Genomic DNA, 19,452 nt, shown 5'->3' with positions numbered 1-19,452 from the left:
ATCCACATCCGCCCTCAGAGAAAGCGACCACTTCGAGGACGGCTGGATTAGCCAGTTGTATAAAAAATCCGGAAAAATAAAACACTAATTACCACACGTATAAGGAACAACGTTTGTTTTGTGGAGACGGCCCATCTGATTTTCGGATCAAAAGATATTTTACTTGAAACAGACATCCAAGCAAACAGATGCACAGAGTTTAATTTTCGAAGCGGCAAAGGGCCCCACACAACAGCGACGGATCGCAGCGATCCGTTGCATGGGGGACAGATCGCTTCGTAGATTGTGGGTGTGTGGGTAAATCGCAGCGATCAGTCACTGATCGCGCGAAAATCCCAACTAAGTAATGGATCGCATAAGCCTGCTTGGATGGTTAGCAGTGATGTGTGGCAATAAGGCTGCGACACGTTTGTGTTTCGTGGTTGTGCAGTTTTGTTTCGTTTCTCTTTGCCCACGAAGGGGAAGATTCTTACGTTAGAATTTATAGCTATTCAGGGACCATGAATTACTTTCAGAAGTGAAGACTGGAGTTCACATTTATATTAAAAAGTAATACAAAATACACCTCTCTCGTTTGCAGAAATTAGCATTTTGAATGTTATAATTAGAATTGATAGGAAGTTCGCAGCAATAGCCACGATACACTGTGCTCTTCCTGATGATTTTAGGTTAATTATGAAATAATTATGTTATTAAAGCTTTTTTAACTTCTATTCGGAATTATGTACAGGTACTGTAATACTAAGTGGATATTTTAATTCAAATGATCAGGACAAATCTAAGATTTAAGACAAAAAAAGAAAACGAATTATCCAAATGGGATGGAAATCAGTAGACGTGATATACGTGGACATATAAACAAATGATTACAATTTCAGAAAAATTGGATGGTTTATTCAAGAGAAAGAGCTTGACTAGTAGAGCAAGTCAATACTGTGTAGGTCCACCTCTGACCCTTATGCAAACAGTTGTACAGCTTGGCATTGATTGACAGAGCTGTTGGGTATCCTCCTGAGGGATAACGTACCAGTTTACAATTGGGGAGATATCCGGCAATCTTACTGGCCAAGATAAGGTTTGACAAGCAGTAAAAACTGTCCCCGTGCGTGGGCGGCCATTATCTTGAAAGTTTCTTTAAAGATTTTATTATTATTATTATTACTGACAGTTTCTATTTATTGATTATGCATTGGCAGTTATTTGCTTGGATTGTCTGAGAAGTTGTCTGAGAAGCTGCATCTGCATCTATTGCAAACAATGAATCGAAACGAAAGTTAATATGTCTGAGTGATTTCGAGGAAAGTGTACTGGGTCAACTGAGTGGCCTAGTAAGAAAAACCATATTCTACCTAAGTTCCCTTCAAAAATCGTATCACACTGTTTCAGATTTTTTACTTCTCTAACATGAAATATGGCAAAATCTTAACTGATTTGTGGCCACGTGGAAGGAAGCCCTTGAAATCTGAAATGTAATTTTTTTTTCTTTTTCTTTTTTGGCTTACCTGTGGCAATAAATAACGCTCAGCCATCGGCTCTCTGCAAACTGCTGCTGCTACTATTGAAAGATCCTAAGAAGGCGTGTCTCATTTACTGGGCGGCAATATAACTACACGTGGACTCCTTGTGCAATTACGTGATGTGTCTGCTTTTAAACTGCAGTTGTGAAACTTTATTTAGTGAATGACAAAGATTGGGAAGTGGATGATGACGTGGTAAATTACGTTAACAGTGATTCCTTTAAAACGTCATTGGGAAATTTAGAAAAGTTACTTTACAAAATACTCTTCATTATAATCAAGAATGGCAAAGAAATGACAAATTCTGAAAATACTTTAAAGTTCCAGAATGAGATTTTTCACTCTGCAGCGGAGTGTGCGCTAACATGAAACTTTCTGGCAGATTAAAATTGTGTGCCGGACCTAGACTCGAACTCGGGACCTTTGCTGCAGAATGAAAATCTCATTCTTGAAACATCCCCCAGGCTGTGGCTAAGCCATGTCTCCGCAATATCCTTTCTTTCAGGAGTGCTAGTTTTGCTAGTTTCGCAGGAGAGCTTCTGCAAAGTTTGGAAGGTAGGAGACGAGGTACTGGCAGAAGTAAAGCTGTGAGGACGGGCCGTGAGTCGTGTTTGGGTATCTAAGTCGGTAGAGCACTTGCCCGCGAAAGGCAAAGGTCCCGAGATCGAGTCTCGGTACGGCACACAGTTTTAATCTGCCAGTAAGTTTCATATCAGCGCACATTCCGCTGCAGAGTGAAAATCTCATTCTGGAAACATCCCCCAGGCTGTGGCTAAGCCATGTCTCCGCAGTATCCTTTCTTTCAGGAGTGCTAGTTCTGCAAGGTTCGCAGGAGAGCTTCTGTTAAGTTTGGAGGGTAGGAGACGAGGTACTGGCAGAAGTAAAGCTGTGAGGACGGGGAGTGAGTCGTGCTGGGGAATCTCAGTCGGTAGAGCACTTGCCCGCGAAAGGCAAAGGTCCCAAGATCGAGTCTCGGTCCGGCACACAGTTTTAATCTGCCAGGAAGTTACTTTAAAGTTGTTTCTTCAACAGTGTCCTGTTCAAATATATGTTCGTCGTAGATTACAAAAGCGTGCATTAATTGAGTTTATCTTTCGTGAATTGTTGCTAAAGTTAGCTAATTAAGAAGAGGAGGAATGTTCTGTGTTGGATACTAAGCTGTTCTAATGCTTTGAAGGCAGCAGTTCGCGATCAGGTAAACCGAATAAAATTAATTATTACCTCATTATGAAGACTTAATCAACTCAATCAATAAATCTTCCTCTCTCGTTGTTAGGGTATAAAGAACCAACGTATAAAACAATTTCCTCGATAAAGATAGATTTTCATCATTCTTGCGATGACGGTCTCTCGACCGTGACGCACTTCACGATTACACGACGCAGACTGACTGTTCTGCAATCAGCATCCGTGAGGAGCGATCGACGCAAAGATGTTATTGCCGGACGCGCAGTGTCACAGATGACGTTGCGCTCTCTCTGAGAAACAAAGTAAGCGCGACTGCCATCTGTGTGTCCAAGTTAATAAAGAGAACTGACAGTGAACAAGTATTTCGATCTTGCTGCAATGTAAGCCCAGGATGGCGTGACATGAAGGACAACAAAACGGCGCATGGAATGTCGACGTACCACTGTCCAGTATTAGTGCTGCTATGAATTGAAGGAGCATCTTAGACCATCAATCTTGGTTGTCAGGTCGTGTTGAGGGGCCACCGTGAGGTTGGTATCCCAACGCTGTCTGGGCTGTCTCCAGACACGTGTTCGCTGGTTATCGATGCTCAATTCGAAACGGAACTCATCACTGAAGACAATTCTACTTCAGTTAATGAGATTTCAGGCCGAATGTGCCCGACACCACTGTAGACGGACTTTTTGGTGGACAGAGTTAAGTGGTAGCCGGGGCTGTGAGCCACCTATTAATGGTTCTTGTGGCCACTAAAGCATACGCTTCACGTCAGACCGATGTTGATGAATCCGAGGCTCTGAGTGGCTGTCTGACGATTTTCTTGATGCAATAATTTACCACTGTGCATAATAGTGCTGCTATGAATTGAAACAGCACCTTAGGTTCTGTCGTCTCTCTGGGTCGAGCACTTCCTTCTTGACGTTGTGCGGCCAAGCTTCAGCCATTCTTACCAATATCGACGGACAGTGGCATCGCTCTTATTCAAATGTCTTGGCGATTCGCCGATTATTCCAACCGGCGTCTTTGAGCTCAACTACATGCCCTCCCTCAAAGGCTGATATGTGCGTATATTGTTTACACGCCTGTCTGCGAGGCATAGTTACTGCCCATCTTAGTACACGGAATGAAGTTCGAGAAGACTTCACACCCTGGTGGAGACGTGACTCCTACACTACTAGCTATTAAAATTGCTACACCAAGAAGAAATGCAGATGATAAACGGGTATTCATTGGAGAAATATATTATACTACAACTGATATGTGATTACATTTTCACGCAATTTGGGTGCATAGATCCTGAGAAATCAGTATCCAGAACAACCACCTCTGGCCGTAATAACGGCCTTGAAACGCCTGGGCATTAAGTCAAACAGAGCTTGGATGGCGTGTACAGGTTCAGCTGCCCATGCAGCTTCAACACGATACCACAGTTCATCAAGAGTACTGACTGGCGTATTGTGACCAGCCAGTTGTTCGGCCACCATTGGCCAGACGTTTTCGATTGGTGAGAAATCTGGAGAATGTGCTGGCCAGGGCAGCAGTCGAACATTTTCTGTATCCAGAAAGACCCGTACAGGACCTGCAACTTGCGGTCGTGCATAATCCTGCTGAAATGTAGGGTTTCGCAGGAATCGAATGAAGGTTAGAGCCACGGGTCGTAACACATCTGAAATGTAACGTCCACTGTTCAAAGTGCCGTCAATGAGAACAAGAGGTGACCGAGACGTCTAACCAATGGCACCCCATACCATCACGCCGGGTGATACGCCAGTATGGCGATGACGAATACACGCTTCCAATGTGCGTTCACCGCGATGTCGCCAAACACGGATGCGACCATCATGATGCTGTAAACAGAACCTGGATTCATCCGAAAAAATGACGTTTTGCCATTCGTGCACCCAGGTTCGTCGTTGAGTACACCATCGCAGACGCTCCTGCCTGTGATGCAGCGTCAAGGGTAACTGCAGCCGTGGTCTCTGAGCTGATAGTCCATGCTGCTTCAAACGTGGAACTGCTCGTGCAGATGGTTGCTGTCTTGCAAACGTCCCCATCTGGTGACTCAGGGATCCAGACGTGGCTGCACGATACATTACAGCCATGCGGATAGGATGCCTGTCATCTCGACTGCTAGTGATACGAGGCCGTTGGGATCCAGCACGGCGTTCCGTATTACCCTCCTGAACCGACGGATTCCATATCTGTACGAATGGCAATTTTAATGGCCAGTAGTGTATTTACTTTCTCTGTCAGCTGCGAGGTGAAACTGCGTCACACTTTCCTCCATCGGCCGCCAAAGTCTACAATTTTACATTTTCCGTCGATACCTATGTGAATACCAATTGTTTTCTCATTAAGAGTGTATTGTGCAGCTATACTCAATCCCATTGTCGTTTCATATAATGAGTATATCCCTCTTACAGTTTATGGTAACTAACAGTGCTGCTATTGACAACATTCCTTCAGATATATTGAGACTGCAAAACAAATTGTGTACAGTAAATACTTATAGTTAGGAATGAAAAGGGAACTGAGGACTAATAAATGAAAAATGAATTGTATTAGTACACTAGAAAAGATGTACACAGCCCACATGACGTCAGTGAAAAATGTAATATCATCGGTAAAGCAACCTACAGCTCCCAAGAAACGTGTTACAAAATAAGTTCAGGTAGGTATTATAATTTCGGCTTTGTCCTCCCCCCATGAACCATGGACCTTGCCGTAGGTGGGGAGGCTTGCGTGCCTCAGCGATACAGATGGCCGTACCGTAGGTGCAACCACAACGGAGGGGTATCTGTTGAGAGGCCAGACAAACGTGTGGTTCCTGAAGAGGGGCAGCAGCCTTTTCAGTAGTTGCAGGGGCAACAGTCTGGATGATTGACTGATCTGGCCTTGTAACATTAACCAAGACGGCCTTGCTGTGCTGGTACTGCGAACGGCTGAAAGCAAGGGGAAACTACAGCCGTAGTTTTTCCTGTAGGCATGCAGCTTTACTCTATGGTTTAGTGATGATGGCGTCCTCTTGGGTAAAATATCCCGGAGATAAAATAGTCCCCCATTCGGATCTCCGGGCGGGGACTACGCAGGAGGACGTCGTTATCAGGAGGAAGCAAACTGTCGTTCTACGGAACGGAGGGGTGAACGTCAGCTCCCTTAATCGGGCAGGTAGGTTAGAAAATTTAAAAAGGGAAATGGATAGGTTAAAATTAGATATAGTGGGAATTAGTGAAGTTCGGTGGCAGGAGGAACAATTCTTTTGGTCAGGTGAATACAGGGTTATAAATACAAAATCAAATAGGGGTAATGCAGGAGTAGGTTTAATAATGAATAAAAAAATAGGAGTGCGGGTAAGCTACTACAAACAGCATAGTGAACGCATTATTGTGGGCAAGATAGACACAAAGCCGACGCCTACTACAGTAGTACAAGTTTATATGCCAATTAGCTCTGCAGATGATGAAGAAATTGAGGAAATCTATGATGAGATAAAAGAAATTATTCAATTAGTGAAGGGAGACGAAAATTTAATAGTAATGGGTGACTGGAACTCGTCAGTAGGAAAAGGGAGAGAAGGAAACATAGTAGGTGAATATGGATTGGGGGGAAGAAATGAAAGAGGAAGCCGTCTGGTAGAATTTTGCACAGAGCATAACTTAATCATAGCTAATACTTGGTTCAAGAATCATAAAAGAAGGTTGTGTACATGGAAGAATCCTGGAGATACTAAAAGGTATCAGATAGATTATATAATGGTAAGACAGAGACTTAGGAATCAGGTTTTAAATTGTAAGATATTTCCAGGGGCAGATGCGGACTCTGACCACAATCTATTGGTTATGAACTGTAGATTAAAACTGAAGAAACTGAAAAAAGGTGGGAATTTAAGGAGATGGGACCTGGATAAACTGAAAAAACCAGAGGTTGTAGAGAGTTTCAGGGAGAGCATAAGGGAACAATTGACAGGAATGGAGGAAAGAAATACAGTAGAAGAAGAATGAGTAGCTCTGAGGGTTGAAGTAGTGAAGGCAGCAGAAGATAAAGTAGGTAAAAAGACGAGGGCTAATAGAAATCCGTGGGTAACAGAAGAAATATTGAATTTAATTGATGAAAGGAGAAAATATAAAAATGCAGTAAATGAAGCAGGCAAAAAGGAATACAAACATCTCAAAAATGAGATCGACAGGAAGTGCAAAATGGCTAAGCAGGGATGCCTAGAGGACAAATGTAAGGATGTACAGGCTTATCTCACTGGGGGTAAGGTAGATACTGCCTACAGGAAAATTAAAAAGACCTTTGGAGAAAAGAGAGCCACTTGTATGAATATCAAGAGCTCAGATAGAAACCCAATTCTAAGCAAAGAAGGGAAGGCGGAAAGGTGGAAGGAGTATATAGAAGGTTTATACAAGGGCGATGTACTGGAAATGGGAGAGGATGCAGATGAAGATGAAATGGGAGATACAATACTGCGGGAAGAGTTTGACAGAGCACTGAAAGACCTGAGTCGAAACAAGGCCCCGGGAGTAGACAACATTCCATTAGAACTACTGACGGCCTTGGGAGAGCCAGTCATGACAAAACCCTACCATCTGGTGAGCAAGATTTATGAGACAGGCGAAATACCCTCAGACTTCAAGAAGAATATAATAATTCCAATCCCAAAGAAAGCAGGTGTGGACAGATGTGAAAATTACCACACTATCAGTTTAATAAGTCACAGCTGCAAAATACTAACACGAATACTTTACAGACGGATGGAAAAACTGGTAGAAGCGGACCTTGCGGAAGATCAGTTTGGATTCCGCAGAAATGCTGGAACACGTGAGGCAATACTAACCTTACGGCTTATCTTAGAAGAAAGATTAAGAAAAGGCAAACCTACGTTTCTAGCATTTGTAGACTTAGAGAAAGCTTTTGACAATGTTGACTGGAATACTCTCTTTCAAATTCTAAAGGTGGCAGGGGTAAAATACAGGGAGCGTAAGGCTATTTACAATTTGTAGAGAAACCAGATGCCAGTTATAAGAGTCGAGGGACATGAAAGGGAAGCAGTGGTTGGGAAGGGAGTGAGACAGGGTTCTAGCCTCTCCCCGATGTTATTCAATCTGTATATTGAGCAAGCAGTAAAGGAAACAAAAGAAAAATTTGGAGAAGGTATTAAAATTCACGGAGAAGAAATAAAAACTTTGAGGTTCGCCGATGACATTGTAATTCTGTCAGAGACAGCAAAGGACTTGGAAGAGCAGTTGAACGGAATGGACAGTGTCTTGAAAGGAGGATGTAAGATGATCATCAACAATAGCAAGACGAGGATAACGGAATGTAGTCAAATTAAGGCGGGTGATGCTGAGGGAATTAGATTAGGAAATGAGACACTTAAAGTAGTAAAGGAGTTTTGCTATTTAGGGAGTAAAATAACTGATGATGGTCGAAGTAGAGAGGATATAAAATGTAGACTGGCAATGGCAAGGAAAGCATTTCTGAAGAAGAGAAATTTGTTAACATCGAGTATAGATTTAATGGTCAGGAAGTCGTCTCTGAAAGTATTTGTATGGAGTGTAGCCATGTATGGAAGTGAAACATGGACAATAAATAGTTTGGACAAGAAGAGAATAGAAGCTTTCGAGATGTGGTGCTACAGAAGAATGCTGAAGATTAGATGGGTAGATCACATAACTAATGAGGAGGTATTGAATAGAATTGGGGAGAAGAGGAGTTTGTGGCACAACTTGACAAAAAGAAGGGACCGGTTGGTAGGACATGTTTTGAGGCATCAAGGGATCACTAATTTAGCATTGGAGGGCAGCGTGGAGGGTAAAAATCGTAGAGGGAGACCAAGAGATGAATACACTAAGCAGATTCAGAAGGATGTAGGTTGCAGCAAGTACTGGGAGATGAAGAAGCTTGCACAGGATAGAGTAGCATGGAGAGCTGCATCAAACCAGTCTCAGGACTGAAGACCACAACAACAACAACAAATTTATTGTTTGAAAGTGTTGATGGAGATACGGAGGTCAACTGCGATTGCTGGTAAATATAGAGGATCCTTTTCCATAACAGAACTTCTGAACACAGTGGCTTTCGTAATATTGGTTGAAATTGCGTGGCAAATCACTCGTGTGTGGCAAGCGGCCAGTGATACCTTCTTGTATGGGTCCCTCACGCACGGATGAATCATAGACATCTGTGTCAGCTGACTGCTGATTGGTAGCAGGGGAAAACAGCGATCTTTTATTCTATATAAAATAAGTGAAAAAACAGTCTTGATCGCGATGGTAATTTTATTAAAATGACCCGTTTCGGCTTAGGTTTAGGCCATCTTCAGACTGCACCTTTAGCTGAAGTTGAAGATGCATAGGACAGTCAGTTGCTGGAACTGCTACGCATCGTCAACTTCAGCTAAGGGTGCAGTCTGAATATGGCCTAAACCTAAGCCGACACGGGTCATTTTGATAAAATTACCATCGCGATCAAGACTGTTTTTCACTGATTTTATGTATGGCGAACATATTAATTTTTCTTTGTTGTAATATTTTCATTCATCGTTATTACTGTTGTAATGGTGAATTCTTACGTAGTTTGGCTCTATGGCAAAAATGAAAGGAAGTAGTATTTCATTCCACAGGTTTGGTTGTTTTAAAAATACCAAAATTCTTATAAAACGTTTTTCGAGATCAGGTTACTAAATTATACGGCAGAGCTGAGGGGCAATACCGTAACCGACCGGCTGAAAATGATTTTCTATTTAGGAGGATTTATTGGTACATAAGTGTTACAAATTTATTAATGAAGTTCATTATATATCAGTGTCAGTGTCACAGAAATAAGACCGAAAATTTATAGACATTGACATTATCTTTCTTTTTTCTGTAGGCCATACGTGCTTCATAGCTACTGTTTATGTAATCTTCTATACTTGCAACACGTTCCCCACAGAATAATAACGTAGTAGAACTCTCCATTCAAAATTCTTTCCTTCAAAAAAGCACTGATTCTATGTACTCAATGTCTCTGTGAGAAGTACTTTTTTATTAACAATATTTGAAGGCAATAGTGTTTACGCATTACTTTTTTATTAAATATGTTACTAGACATTTTTTTATGTTTTGAGTGTAGAGGCCAGCGTAAAGTGTAATGTTCTTCTGTGAACTTTCTCTATGTCTTCAGTTAATAACGTCTCATTAGGAATTCGTGTAGCATTTTGGTTACGTTATGTAATTCGTAGTATCAGTTTGCATAGGTTTTATGACTTAAGACCCACGTGTTAACTGCCGATTAAACTGTTTCCCTTCCGCTGCCTTATACACTGTTTTCTATTATAGAAGCAAAGGAATTTTTACTAATTCTTCCGAAAGGAGCCGCAAAATTGCATTTTGCATATAGAGAAAATGTATGGTTATACTCGGTTCACCTAGAAGAACTTTACAAATATGTGAAGCTATAAATAACAAGCGTAAAGTATGAGAAAAACAGACTTCTATTGCAGTGATGTAAAGACGAAACATGCATTACAGGTGCAAAAAAAAAAAAAAAAAAAGAAAAAGAAAAATAAAGAAAAAGAAAAAAACCAACCTTGCCGTCTATGTGAACAGAACACTATGGAGCGGTGTGAGGAACTGCTGTGTAACAGGTTTTTCTTTTTTGAGTCATCAGTCTTCTGACTGGTTTGATATGATCCGCCACGAATTCCTGTCCTGTGCCATCTTCTTCATCTCAGTGTAGCACTTGCAACTTACGTCCTCAGTTATCTGCTGAATGTATTCCAATCTCTGTCTTCCTCTGCAATCTTTGCCCTCTGCAGCTCCTTCTAGTACAATGTAAGTCATTCCCTGAATGTCCTATCATCCTGTCCCTTCTTCTTGTCAGTGTTTCCACATATTCCTTTCCCCTCCGATTCTACGCAGAACGTCCCTATTCCTTACCTTACAAGTCCACCTCATTTTAAACATTCGCCTGTAGCACCACACCTCAAATGCTTCGATTTCATCTGTTCCGGTTTACCCACAGTTCACGTTTCACTACCATACAATGCTCTGCTCCAAACGTGGCCGCGCGGTTTGAAGCGCCATGTCACGGACTGCGCTGCCCCTCCCGCCGGAGATTCGAGTCCTCCCTCGGGCATGGGTGTGTGTGTTGTTCTTAGCATAAGTTAGTTTAAGTAGTGTGTAACTCTAGCGACCGATGGCCTCAGTAGTTTGGTCCCTTAGGATTTCACACACATTTGAACATCCAAACGTACATTCTCAGAAATTTCTTCCTGAAATTAAGGCCTATGTTAGATACTAGTAGACTTCTCCTGCCCTTTTCGCCAGATCTAGATCTGCTTTGATGTCGTTGCTCCATCCATCATTAGTTATTTTGCTGGCTAGATAGTAGAAATCCTTAACTTCATCTACTTCGTGGCCATTAATATTGATGTAAAGTTTCTCGCTGTATTAGCCGTGGCGTATTAAACTGACAGTTCGGTAATTTTCTCATCTGTCAACACCTGCTTTCTTTGGGATTGGAATTATTATATTCTTCTTGAAGTCCGAGGGTATTTCGCCTGTTTCATACATCTTGCACACCAGATGGTAGAGTTTTGTCAGGACTGGCTCTCCCAAGGCCGTCAAAAGTTCCAATGGAATGTTGTCTATCCGGGGGCCTTGTTTCGACTCAGGTCTTTCAGTGCTCTGTCAAACTCTTGACGCAGTATCGTATCTCCCATTTCATCTTCATCTACATCCTCTTCAATTTCCATAATATTGTCCTCAAGTACATCGCCCTTGTATAGCCCCTCTATATACTCCTTCCGCCTTTCTGCTATCCCTTCTTTGCTTAGAACTGGGTTTCCATCTGAGCTCTTGATGTTCATGCAAGTGGTTCTCTTTTCTCCAAAGGTCTTTTTAATTTTCCTGTAGGCAGTATCTATCTTACCCCTAGTGAGATAAGCCTCAACATCTTTACATTTGTCCTCTAGCCATCCCTGCTTAGCCATTTTGCACTTCCTGTCGATCTCATTTTTTAGTTGTTTGTATTCCTTTTTGCCTGCTTCATTTACTGCATTTTTATATTTTCTCCTTTCATCAATTAAATTCAATATTTCTTCTGTTACCCAAGGATTTCTACTAGCCCTCGTCTTTTTACCTACTTGATCCTCTGCTGCCTTCACTACTTCATCCCTCAGAGCTACCCATTCTTCTTCTACTGTATTTCTTTCCCCCATTCCTGTGAATTGTTCCCTTATGGTCTCCCTGAAACTCTCTACAACCTCTGGCTTAGTCAGTTTGTCCAAGTCCCAGGGGCACAGTACAGAATCCGCCTGTTACCGTTCATCCATTTCGCAGTATATGATGTGAGAAAAGGGCAAGCTGAGTTTCGCACGAGCGATGCTTTTTAAAACCATGCTGATTCGTGGACAAAAGCTTCTCAATCTCGAGAAAGTTTATTGTGTTTGAACTGAGAATATGTTGAAGGATTCTGCAGCAAACCGAAGTTAAGGATATAGGTCTGTAATTTTGCGGGTCCGTTCTTTTACCCTTCTTGTGTACTGGAGTCACCTGCGCTTTTTTTCAGTCGCTTTGGACTTTGTGCTGGGTGAGAGATCCACGATAAATGCAAGCTAGATAATGGGAGAATGCCGTAGAGTACTCTTTGTAAAACCGAATTAGGATCCATCCGTACCTATTGATTTATTTGCTTTCAAATCTTTCAGTTGTTCCTCTGCGCCAGGAATGCTTGTTTCTATGTCGTCCATACAGGAGTCTGTTCGATAGTCTAGTGACGGTATGTTTGTACGGTTCACCTGTGTGAACGATTCCGTGAACGAGAAATTTAAAACTTCGGCTTTCGTTTCGCTATCTTCAACTGCCTCACCAGACTGGTTACCAAGGGACCAAATGGAAGCCTTATACTGGCTTAACGATTTTAAATATGACCAGAATTTTCTATGACTCTCTGCCAGATCTTTTGCTAAGGTGTGACGGTGGCAGTTGTTGTATGCTTAGCGCACAGATCTTTCCACAGACATCCGACTCCCAGCTAACCTTTGCTTGTCGTCATCTGCGCGTTTTCTTTCGAATCGAGAGCGTTGGTCTTTTCTATCCTTTATCCACTTACTAGGCACTTAACTCTCCAGACAATGACTTACAGTCTGGTTAAACTTTGCCCATAATTTTTCTGTGACCATCTCACTGGAACTAATTGAAATCAGCTCACTGTCTAAGAGTGATGCTAACACTTGCATATCTCCTCTATCTAACAGAAACACTCTCCTAAACTTCTTGACAGTTTTATTAACTTTCGTAACCATAGTCGCTATAGTGACATCATGATCGGTAATCCACGAATCTATACTGACATTGTCAATAATGTCCGACCTATTTTAGCTACAAGATCTAAAATATTTCCATTGCGTGTGGACTGCCGAGCTAGGTGCTCAAGACAGTTTTCAGAAAACGTGTTCAATAAAATTACTGTTAATCTGGACGCTGCCCCCTCCCCCCCCCCTCCCCTCAGTGGAGTCGGGCGGCCGGTAAAAACATTCCACAATTAACTTGGTTTCACCTACACCGACCAGATAATTTCACTGTCATGTCTACTGCAATGAACACTTCCCCTCTTATGGCCTCTGATCTGTCTTTCGCTAAATATCTCAGAGCTTTTCCACTTTGAGTCTCAGCCAGCTATCGGTCCCAAGAATAACACAGGCCCACGATGGAAAAACTTTTTTCTGAAAATACCTAATTCTTATGTTTGTTAGAGTGGGAAATCCAAATATGATACTTAAAGAACTGTATCACCCACCATTTCTTCACATTTTACAGTCCAATTTATTAAATTAAGCTATTTTTTCAAAGAATTTAACAGCTTTTATATAGTTAAAATAATATAAAAAGGAGGTGTAATGAATGTAGATTACATTGGTAGCACTACTGAAAAACATTTGCTCACAAAAAAGGTCAATTCTGTTTTGATGCTAACAGGTGGTGTTTTGTTTACTGACAACCTAACCTCACTTTCCCATTACCTGTACATATGCTCAGTACAATGGCTAATCGTGGTTGTAAAAGCTCTGCTGACAAGTTTTTGTTATATTTGTGGTGGATTTGCGATTAAAAAACACCAAAGGAGCATTACAGACTTTGTGAAAAAGGTTTATCTATCATACTTTGCTTCTACACTTGGTGATCAAGATAAATCTTGGGCGCCGCAAATGGTATGCTATGTGTGTGTTGAAGGTCTGAGAAAATTGACCAAAAAGGAGAAAAAAGCCATTAGATTTGCTGTTGGTATGGTATGGAGGGGCCCAAGAAATCATTCTGATGATTGCTACTTTTGTAGTGATGATATTACTAGTCATAATTCGAAAAACAAGAAGGTAATAAGGTGCCATAACCTTCCGACCGCCATCTGGCCAGTAGGGCATGGTGTAGATTTGCTGGTTCCTGAACCACTATTTGATTTAAATTCTATTCCAACAGAAGTATTTCCTGATGTACAATGTGATTTAGATGAACCAGATAATGATGAATTCCATTGTAATACAGAAAGTCTAGAGCCCAAATTGTTTACTCAGACCGAGCTTAATGATTTGGTTAGGGATCTAGGCTTAACGAAAGAAAAAGCTGAATTGTTTGGCTCTAGATTAAAACAAAAGAAATAATTGGCAGTTGGAACCAGCATATACATCTACAGAAAGAGAGAGCATCAAATTTCCAAGTTTTTTCAGCAAGACGATGATTTAGTGTACTGCTCAGACATTCCCAGTCTAATGAATCAGTTTGGTATTGAATACAAAAAGGAAGACTGTAGGCTGTTTATTGACTCATCCAAAACTATGTTAAAGGCTGTTTTATTACACAATGGTAGGTAACATGTATGCATCTATACCTGTTGGACATTCTGTACATACGAGGGAAAGCTATGAAAACCTAGAAATAATGCTAAACAAAACAGGCTCTTCTGCTCATGTTTGAACGATATGTGGCGATCTAAGAGTAACATGCATGCCCCTTGGTCAGCAAGATAGCTTTGCCAAATTTCCATGCTTCTTGTGTGAATGGGACAGCAGGTCTAGGGATCAACATTGGTGCAGAAAGAACTGGCCTGTGAGGGAGTCTTTAAAACCTGGTGAGAAGAACTTTCTACGCAAAAACCTTGTAGATCCGAAAAACATACTCTTACCACCTCTACAGGTTAGGCCTAATGAAACAGTTTGTAAGGTCTTTGCCTAAAGATGGATCATGTTTTAAGTATCTCTGCCAAAAGTTTCCGCACCTTTCAGAAGCTAAACTAAAAGAAGGCGTCTTTTTCGGACCTGACATTATAAAATTGATGTTTGATGTTAACTTTCAATTCGCAATGACCTTAAATGAGAAAGAAGCATGGGTATCATTCAAGCAAGTCGTTAGAAAGTAAAATACGTTTCTATTATAGCTACAATGTTGAAGAAGTTTAAAACTATAGGATGTTTAATGAGCCTGAAAGTTCACTTTTTGAACAGTCACTTTGATTACTTCCCAGACAATGTGGGAGATGAGCAAGGAGAGCTTTTTCACCAGGACATTAAAGTGATGGAAAAACGCTACCAAGTCCTCTGGAACACCAACATGATGGGGGACTACTGTTGGTCACTTCATCGAAAAGTTCAACAAGCAAGTAATTGTAGAAAAAGTTACACAAGAAGCTTCAAAGAAAAAAGAGAAAGAAAATACAAACCAATTCCAGCTAACAAGTGAAACCTCTATTAACACAAACCATTGTTTTAAGTAGCTTATTGTAAATACAAAGCATGCTTATGTTATAATAAAGCGTTTAATTAATTTCCCCATTTACCGTATAGCATAGGATTTTTGTACTATATAATAAAAAGCATGTTGCTCGAAAACTATGGGTAATGCAAAAAAATCTATAAAGATCAGCTATCAAAGTAAAAAAAAAAGTTTTTTTCTTTTAACTTTCGTTGCCCTGTGTAATTTGAGCGCGAGAACTTTCGTGGACGGCAGTAAAGTCGGGAACTTTATTACAAATATTTCGACAATTTACTGATAAGATTTCTGCAGTCGAAGTTTCATTACTCTGAACACCGTTTGACTTCCCTTCCTGCGTATCGACTGGCGAGTGTTCATAATCTCAATTACCGTGGGTGATGTTGTTGGTTGGCTTCTCATCAGTGTAGGAAACGACAGCTCCACTAGTGAACTAAATATATCGAATTGAAATATGGAAAGAGTTCAGGGATTACAAACCGACTGACTGTAAGTAAAGGCCTCAGTTAATTAAATGTCTGTTTATACGGTGAAGTCTCTGCAATACATTTCTCGTGGCTCACTCACACAGATAAAATGCCATTGTCTACGACAGGGTTTTTGATGCTCTTTATCTCACCTAATTTCTGTCCGATTCCTCAGCGAGCATATTACTAGAGTTCTATCGTAAATTAATTACTTTTTACAAATCATAGCAAACTTCATATTAAGTTTTATTATTAGTCTGTTATTTGTGGTTATTACACATTAATGACATATAGCGCTTCATTACTCGGCGTATGTAATATTAGGCCATAGTTTCACAGAAGGAAATACAGTGACCTGACAAGAAACTCCGAGGAATACATCGTGTAATGTTGGCATCGTGTTAAACTTGCGATGAACAGCCTGTAGTATACATCGCTAACAAGGGAACGTCATTTCCAAGCACTGCTACAACGTTTTTCTTTGACTCAGAATCACTGTTTGAAACATTTCCACATGGCTTTTCGCGCTTTGTGGCTTATGAAACTTTATACTTGTGCTTTATTGCGATACATAATAAATGACAACTATGGTTATCCGTATATATACGATCTTCGTGCAGAGCTAAAATCTTTGGTCTGTGAGTAGTATACAACGTAAGCATCTCTGATATCGAAGTTCTTTGCAATCGCTGCAACGCATCAGTCTTCTAGCGTTCCCGCAAGTATGTGACGTCAAGAGAGAAAACGTTGAAATCTGTTATAAATTCTGCCACGAAGTGACAAAGATTAAAATGCAGCATCCGACAGTGAGTTCTCATAAGAACGAGGACACGTCCACTTCTCTGGAACAGAGGGAGGACGTACATAAACTTCCGGACTTGATGCGTCAAGCGCGGTACCGCAGAGTGCTCTTACCGTACTTGCAGTACAAGAAGCGCGAGAGGTATCAACGGCGAACGAGGCGTAGTAGCTGGCCTGCAGATATCTACTACAGCAACGGCATCAGCATGGGCACGTGCAAGAAGAGCATGTATTCGTACGTATTCGCCAACAAGAACCTTTCAGACATGCTCTATCACACTGTCGACGAGCTGAAGTATTTGACACATTCCCAGTCTGCTCTCATCTACCTTTACGACGTGGACCTCGATAAATTAATTCTAGCTCCTCGCTTTGTGAAGAGTGTTCGTTGCATGGTCACCCAACCGATAAGAAAGTACTTAAACCTCTCCTCGTACATCGCTTTGGAGAGGAATTACATTATAGTTGAGGATGTGCTGAAAGAATTCCGCATTCCTGAAGGATTTGGCCAGTACGGCTATTCTGAGGAAGGGACTCTCATTAAGTCCGTTTTAGGAGTTCCTATCCTGACGGCGGATGAAGAGCTCATTGGAGTGGTGGAATTCTGCAGGAATTTTCGTCAACCATCGTACAAAGACTGCGAAGCCGAAATTGCGGTCTCGTCCATCGGGTACGTTGGGGGTGCGATCGATCAGCACGCCAAGTTAATTCAGTACAGGAGACACATCGCGTTACAGAATTTTCTCAGTGATTTGACAAAAAACTCTTGCCTTCAGGAAGTCAGTGCGAACGAATTGTTGCCGAAGATAGTGGGGCACACGAAAAAAGCAATCGACGCAGAATACGTGTCCTTTTTGATAATTGACCACGACTACGAAGAGCCAGTGGCAGATTATGTAGTGGAAACCGGGTTTGGCGGCCTAGAAGAGGGATACTCGACGACGAAGAAAGTGAGGCTCGATCCGAACAGGAGTCTCATGGCGATGGTCGTGGACAGCGGAAAAACTGTTAACATTCTAGACACCGAAACGGATAAGCAGGTCCATATGAAGCTCGACTTGGAAAGCGGATCCATCCGTCGCTCGATTCTCTGCATGCCTATTACTCTCGACGGAACGGTCTATGGTGCAATCCAGCTGATAAACAAGAAAAATACCTTATCGTTTAATAATTCCGACGAGAGTCTGCTATCTACGTGCTGCAAATATTGTTCCATAGGACTTCTGTTTCGCGGTCAAAAGGGAGACGCGAAGCGATGGAAAAATGTGATCCTGAATCTGGAAGAGATGATCACGTACTACATGACAAACAATCCATTCGACTACGATAGCGTGATACCTCCTATGGTTAGCCGGGCACAAGCTGACGAACTAATCAACTTTAGATGGGTGCCCAAGGACGAGGGAAAGAGAACACTTTCTGCCGTAATGCACATGTTATCGGAGCTGATAGAAGACTGCAGGAATAACGCCTCGGTCTGGCACTCGTGGCTGATACGCGTCAAAAAGTGCTATCGCTTAGAGATGACTTATCATAATTTCATCCAAGCTGTAATTTCGTGCAACACTATGTACAATTTGATTGCTCGCAATAAGCAAATGTTTACTCCGACGGAAATACTGGCTCTGCTGATAGCTAGCTTGTGTAACAATGTCGATCACCAAGGTCTGGAAAACACATTCTACCAAATGAACCAGCAAAGTTTAGCACAGATATACGAACAATTTTCATTAGAAAATCACCACTTCAATACGACAGTGTTCTTGCTGAGATCTGTGGATCTATTTCCGCGCTTGCAAGATGAGTACGAAGGCGATTTGCATCAGGAAATTTATAACTGTATCATTTCGACGAGTTTAGAAAGGAGCTTTACATTCAAGGAGAAACTAGACGAGCGGTTGGACTCCGGAAATTTCTCTTGGGACTCCGAGGAAGACAGGGAGCTCGTGAAGAGTTTGATGACGTTTTACAGCGCAGTTTCCCCACAGTGCAAAAAGACGAAACTCACGTATTCGAGCACCAGAGCGCTTTATGAGGAGATTTATAACCAAGGGAGTCTCGAGAGCAGTCTCGGTTATAGCATCCTGCCGAACGCGGACAGAGACATGAAAGAGTACATGGCGGACTACCAACTGGATTTCCTGAGGAGGATATGCTGGCCGATGATGGAGACGCTCGTGAGGGTGTTTCCGAACGTGGAGCCGCTGCGCAGGTTGCTGTCCGAGATCATCGAGCAGTGGGAGGACGAGGTGCGCAACCGCGAGATCCCCGTGTGGCGCGCCTCTGCGGCGTGGAAGCGAACCATCGCCGCCCCCTGGCGATCGCCGCCGCCCATCGCCGCTTTCTCGGCGCGCTTCGATCGCCACCTCCGCCGCCAGTCGGGCAAGACCAAGGGCGCCGAGAAGCCCAAGGTGAAGCTCGTCTTCAAGATACACGAAGGAAACTGGGATAAGTGGATCACGAAAATAGGCTAGCAGTGTGACAATAGTCTTCTGGAAGTGTGTGTGCCGGCGACCTGCGTTATTACGGCGAAATTAGCTGTGTGCAGTGGCGGGAAATGCTTAACTTAATTTGTCCACGATATTGCAAAGATACCAACTGAAAGACTGCCGAGTGACAGAGATTCGGATGAGCACAGACAGCGTAGACTACATCGTTCAGTGATGGCTAACTACGAAAACGGTACCGAGCACAAATTATTGTGACAATAAAACATTGTTAGGTAGGATCAAA

The 19,452-nt window shown here is 42.0% G+C and overlaps 1 protein-coding gene across 1 annotated transcript; it reads left to right on the top strand.

Annotated features, from left to right (window-relative positions):
- Positions 1–16,709: 16,709 nt before the first annotated feature.
- LOC126335885 (cAMP and cAMP-inhibited cGMP 3',5'-cyclic phosphodiesterase 10A-like) lies at positions 16,710–19,193 on the top strand. The gene has a single exon (XM_049999356.1). The coding sequence runs from the start codon at positions 16,710–16,712 to the stop codon at positions 19,191–19,193; it is 2,484 nt and encodes an 827-aa protein (XP_049855313.1).
- Positions 19,194–19,452: the final 259 nt, after the last annotated feature.

Source organism: Schistocerca gregaria, chromosome 2 (assembly GCF_023897955.1).
Source record: "Schistocerca gregaria isolate iqSchGreg1 chromosome 2, iqSchGreg1.2, whole genome shotgun sequence".
Taxonomy (NCBI): domain Eukaryota; kingdom Metazoa; phylum Arthropoda; class Insecta; order Orthoptera; family Acrididae; genus Schistocerca; species Schistocerca gregaria.
Note: the sequence above shows the minus strand (reverse complement) of the source record. Positions and strands in the feature narration are given on the sequence as shown.

Excerpts from the sequence above, each read along its gene's own strand:
- LOC126335885 (XM_049999356.1), top strand. The coding sequence starts at position 16,710 with ATGCAGCATCCGACAGTGAGTTCTCATAAGAACGAGGACACGTCCACT.